This window comes from Tupaia chinensis, unplaced genomic scaffold, assembly GCF_000334495.1.
Source record: "Tupaia chinensis unplaced genomic scaffold, TupChi_1.0 Scaffold000316_1, whole genome shotgun sequence".
Classification (NCBI taxonomy): Eukaryota; Metazoa; Chordata; class Mammalia; order Scandentia; family Tupaiidae; genus Tupaia; species Tupaia belangeri.
In genome coordinates this window covers 6,612,838-6,618,194 of record NW_006159809.1, presented here as the reverse complement: position 1 = coordinate 6,618,194, position 5,357 = coordinate 6,612,838, and the positions used below count along the sequence as shown (strand labels likewise).

At 54.2% G+C, this 5,357-nt stretch overlaps 1 protein-coding gene across 1 annotated transcript in view; it reads left to right on the top strand.

Moving 5' to 3' along the window:
* Positions 1-5,357, top strand: part of DYSF (dysferlin) — a gene marked incomplete in the record, with an annotated part of 243,950 nt that overhangs the window by 151,521 nt on the left and 87,072 nt on the right. Inside the window, 1 exon segment of the mRNA XM_027772968.1 lies at positions 3,396-3,437. Within this exon segment, the coding sequence (XP_027628769.1) occupies positions 3,396-3,437 (42 nt within the window).

Below are 5,357 nucleotides of genomic sequence, written 5' to 3'. Positions count from 1 at the left end.
CCGCCTCTCTTCTCCAGCCTGCCTCTCTGCCTTTGTCTCCCCTCTTTCTGAGCCTCCTCCTGCTCTCCCTTCGAGTTCCACTCTTCCTCTGTTTGCTCCTTGGCCCTGTCTCCCTCCTTCTCCCCGCCTCTTCTGAGCCCTCTGTCTCGTTTCTTTTCCTTTTTGTCTGGAGAACAAAGGCGGTCCGTGCTGCCAAGGGGAATGAGTTCAAAGAAACTGCAATTTTAGACTTCCTGAGCACTGAGGAGTGTGTGCATGCACGTGTGAGGGTGTTCGAGTGTGTACACTCGCGAGAACGTGCATGCACACACGCATGGCAGAAGAGGCGATGGCGGGTTCATGTCTGGAGGGCCTCTGGGCCATGGAACACATGTAGAGAAAGACCCCATGGGGTTTGTGGTCCTGGCCATTGCAAGGGGCATGGCTCGGAGTTTGACTCAAGGCAGGAGATGGGGGATGCCCTGGCAGAAGGGGTGCATACTCTGTGGCTGTTTTGCCTACCAGCCAGGGGCCCAACCAGATGTCATTCCATCCGTCCTTCTGAATCAAAGTGACAGGGATATGGCTTTTATTCTGAGATGTACCAGAGGTACTCTCCTGTACCCCCAAATCTACCAGAAGGAAAACATTGGTGTTTTGCAATCAGGAAAATAAACCCAGTGGCCCCCCATCCCCCATCCCTCCCCCAAGGCCTTAATTTAAAACACTGTTTTTCCTGGGAAGTGTAATTAGAGCAACATGTTGTCCTAACGAGCTGGGTGGGGCCGGCAGACAATGGAGCCCTCCCAGCCTGCCTGGCTGCCCCCTGCCTGGAGCTCCCCCAGGAACTAGGATGTGACTGTTCAGGGGGCTCCCTGATCCTGATGTGCCCCTCTGGGTGAAGAGGGGGTCTATGGGCTACTGGTGGCAGGGCCAACCTAGGTGGTTTTGGTTTGCCAAGACTTCTCCTGTCCTGGGAATGAAGGTCTGTCTAGTGGGGTGACCCCGAGAACCTCTTATGGCTCAGGGCCTCCACTCCTGTGCTGAACTAGCTGATGGGACAGATGGACTGCAGGAGGCCCGCATGGCTTCTGCCACCATGAGCAGAGCCTCACTTGTTCTTGGGGTCCTCGTGGTCCGAGCCAGCCTGATGAGCCCCCGTGCACCTGTAGACCTGTGGTATTGCTGCCCCAGCTCTGCTCTGCATTCAGGGTAATGGGGGAGGAAGGGGCTGGTCAGATGGGCTTCCTCTCATCAGGCTCCCAGTGTGTGACTACTCTCGAGTCCTGTGGTCCGCAGAGTCCCCATCACCCAGAGGACAGAGAACCAGGATTCCTGGTGGCATTTGAATTCTCTATCCACCCCCTGCCTGGCTTTGCTGATGCACATCCCCAGTCCCATGAGAGGGGTCCCAGCACCTCCATTGGGAATCATGGGCCTGGAGGAAGGGCGTCACATGCCTCGGGTGGGTGGATCAGGAAGACGTTGAGGAACAGGCTCTGGAGCTGCTGGTCTGGCTGAGACCTGATCAGGTGGGGGGAAGGACGCAGGTGCAGAATCTCACAGGTTTTCTGGAGGATGGGGAGCTTGAAATAGGCCTGACAGATAGTTAATCAGAAAGGCAGCAAAGGAAGCCCATTCAAACCAAGGCAGCACTGAGAAGGCATAGGGGAGGGACCAGGGGCCAGGCCGGAGCAGACAAGAGTGTGGGGAAAGAGAGAGCATCCCCTGAAGTCATTTCTTTGTCTACCCATTCCCCATCCTTCCTTCTTCCCCTCCTCCCTGCTTTCTCTCATTTGTCCATTCATTATCATTTATTCATTGGATGGAGGAGTCAGCCATGGTCCCCGTACATAGAACTGCTGCTTCAGCCAGGGATGCCGTCAGATGAACACAGAGTTGACAGGTGATCAGTGTGTCTTCCAGTGAAAGTACAAGTTGCTATGGGAGCTGGGTAGCCAGACAAAGTGGGTAGAAGCGCATTCCCGATGGAAGGCTCCAGAGAGCCCCAGGCCTTGAGGATAGAGCGTGGTGCCTCCTGCAACCTGCTTGTGTTTTGAAGGGCAAGTGTTGAGCATGCCTGGGGAGATGGCCCATCTGCATCTGGGGTCCTGGAGGAGAAATTTACCTGCTGAGAGACGTGCCCAGAGATGTCAGCAGGAGCTAGAAGATGAGGTCTTGGAGGCCACGTCAGATTCGTACTTCATCTTGGGTGGGTGGGAGACTTGAAGTGCTATCAGCAGAGGGTGACGTTGTTGGTTAGCTCACCCTGGCTGCAAAGAACAGCACAGAGTGACTGTCGGGCAGTGATGTGCAGAGTCAGATGTAAGGGGAGTCGATGAATCCAGGTCTGAGGGGAGTGGCTTGAACCTAGGAAAAGAGTTGGTGGATGGGCAGGCGAGTATTTAGGAGACAGAATTGCCAGTGTTTGGCAATCATTCTGACACAGTGAAGGCGGGGAGAGGAGCCAGGGCTGACGTGGGGGGTTGGGACTGTCTCGGTAGATGGTGGGCCAATTTCTGATACAACATTTGAAGGGAGCAGGTTTTGAGGGGGGACGGTAAAGAATCCGTTTTGGACAAGCGCAGTGTAAGAGATCAGTAGGAGACCTGGATGAATCGGGCTGTAAGATGTTGGGAATGGGGATCTGGGGCTCAGCAGAGACGTTTGGGAGCAGAACACCCAGGACAGGGTGAGGGGTCCTGGCATTTCAGCACTGTGTGGAGAAAGAGGGGAGGCAGCTGAGAGACCCCGTAAGCAGGGGACAGGCTGACCAGCTGTGCGGAATCAGAGAGATGACCTGAGGTCAGCAGGCCAGATGCTGCTGAGGGTGAGCTGCAAGCCGGTGACTGTCAACTTTGGAGAGAGGAGTTGTACGGGAGGAGGCACGGGGGCAGGTGCATCAGGCAGTGAGCAGCATGGGTGGTGAAAGGGATGAGAAGAGAGAAGAGAGCCTGGCGTAGGGGACACGAAGAGCAGGGCATGGTTGGGTTTAAAGATGCAGGCTCCTTTAAATGGGGAAGGAAAAGATTGAGGAGGCAGTGTGAGCAAGGACTGGGCAGGGCAGGGTTGGGGAAGTCAAAGAGCACGTAGGAGTAGGTGAGTAGTCACACCTGCAGGCACCGGGATGGGGAGTGTGGTCAGGGTGATGCCCACAACGCTGAGGGGGAAAGAGGATCGAGGTGGCAACATGCAGGCTGAGTGGGAGGGCAGCGGGGGACGGGGGGAGCCAACAGAGCATGCATCCTGGGGAGGTGGCAAATGGCAGAGAGCAAGAATGTCCTGGGGTTCTGTGGACAGTGAGGTGTGTTGGGATGCAGGCGGGGCCTCATGCTGAGGAAGCTGCCCTGGGACGCAAGTCTAACCATTGTTTCTACTTCTTTTTTCCTGCCTCCGCTGGGCGCGGTGCCCTGCAGCTGTGTGCTCCTGCCTTCTTCCTCCAGGGCCTTCTCGAAACGGTACTTGAGCTCCCCCTTCTTGAGCTCTTTGCTCCCCGTTCTCCTCAGAGAGCAGGCTCCTGAAGGTGGGGACCTGACCCTCAGCACAGAGAGCAATGTCATCACTCAGAGCTCGAGGGGGCCAGAGGAAAGGTGGGACGTGGGAAAGAGGAATAGGGTGCTGCCCAGAATTCGTGAGCCTCCAGAGGGAATGGTCTGGGTCTCCTGGGTGACTTTAGGAGAGCAGCCATATGGTCCTTCTGGCCCTCACTCAAGGGGGCTTGGGGCTGTTTCCTCTCTGGTCCCTTCTTTTTGCCCCTTTTTGTCTTGGGCTTTTGGCCTGGGCCACACTGGATTGGGCATGAGCCATGACAGGGCATGGACTGGCCATTGAGTGGACTACAGGTGGGCCTTCAAGTCCAGCTCTTCCTGTAAAGAGGCTACCCCTGCTGCACAGCCACCTGCATCTGGTGGCCTTGGTGTGCCAAGGGTGGACATCAAGTTAGAGTTCCCATGGCAGCCAGGCCACTGCAGTAGCTGTGCAGGCCCTGCTGCTGTCCTCTGGGGGGATCTCTCCTGTGGCCTATGAGATGCATGACACCCTGGGGTTGTGCAACATGCCAGCCCTACACATCAGCCCCCAGCCCTGCATAGTACCCCCCCAGCCCTGCACATCACCCCCAGCCCTGCATGTCATCCCTCAGCCCTGCACATTATCCCCCAGCCCTCCCCCAGCCCTGCACATGACCCCCCAGCCCTGCACATTACCCCCCAGCCCTGCACGTCACCCCTCCCAGCCCTGCACACCACCCCACCCCCAGCCCTGCACATCACCCTTCCTTCTCAACCAGGCAGGCACGTAGGTGTTTCCTACATGTCATCTGTGTTGTGGGTCTGGAGGAAACAAATGAGTTTCTTCGCTTTGTGCCCTGGCGACTTAAGGATAGTTAGAAGGTCAGTGTTCTTCTGGATGATGCTTCCGATGACTCGGATACACCACCCTGGGAAGATCAACACCAACACCAGTGGTGAAAACAATGGTACCGGCCACGACTTCAGTAATAAGTACAGTCCCAGTCATTTGTTAAGCCCTCCTGTGTGCCAGGTACTCTACATTTGTCCTCTTACTTAATTCTCACAGCAACTTCCAAAGCTGATATTTCCCTGGATCTGTATATGAGGATGCTGAATCACAGAGGCTGAGGGCTGTGCCCCAGTCAGACAGCTAGGAGGTAGCAGAGTGGGCACCAGAGTTGAAGCGGTCTGATCTAGAACTGAGCTCCTTACCACTTTAGGTCAGGGAAGCGTGGCGTCATCAGGGTGTCACTAGGCAAGAGTGCCAGCCTGGGCTGGCTGTGAAGTGATCCACGAGGGGTGAGGAAGCTAGAATTTTTCTCTAATCCAAATGCTCCCACCATCTACAACAGAGCATCTGTAAACAGATATTCCATCCTTTCCAAAGGAATTCACAGCAAGTCACTTGGTCGAGGAATCCGATGTTTCCATTGTTTATTATGAGATTCAAGGGTGCTTCACAGCCTTTTAATTAGAGCTGACATTTCCTGAGTGTGAGGGTCTCCACGTATGGATGTACAGGTTGGGCACTGCACAAGGCCGCTATGTCTTAGGGAATGCAATTTCTCGCAAAGAAATCATGTTTTGTTTATTATAACAAACTTCCAGTAGGTGGCAGTAAAGTGTCTTGTTCTAATAAACTTGCAAAATACAAGGATTTTCTGACATAGAAATAAAGAGTCGTAAGAAAGGAACGTCTTTCTCCAATTATCATGAAGGCGCCACATGGACTAGTGGTCTTATTAAGAGTTTACAGGCACTCTTCTAAATATTATGCAGGTATTAACTTTGTCAAGACTCACACTAACCTTTAGACGTTGATAACTCTTGCTAACAATTTTATAGATGGAAAAAAAAAAAAAAAAA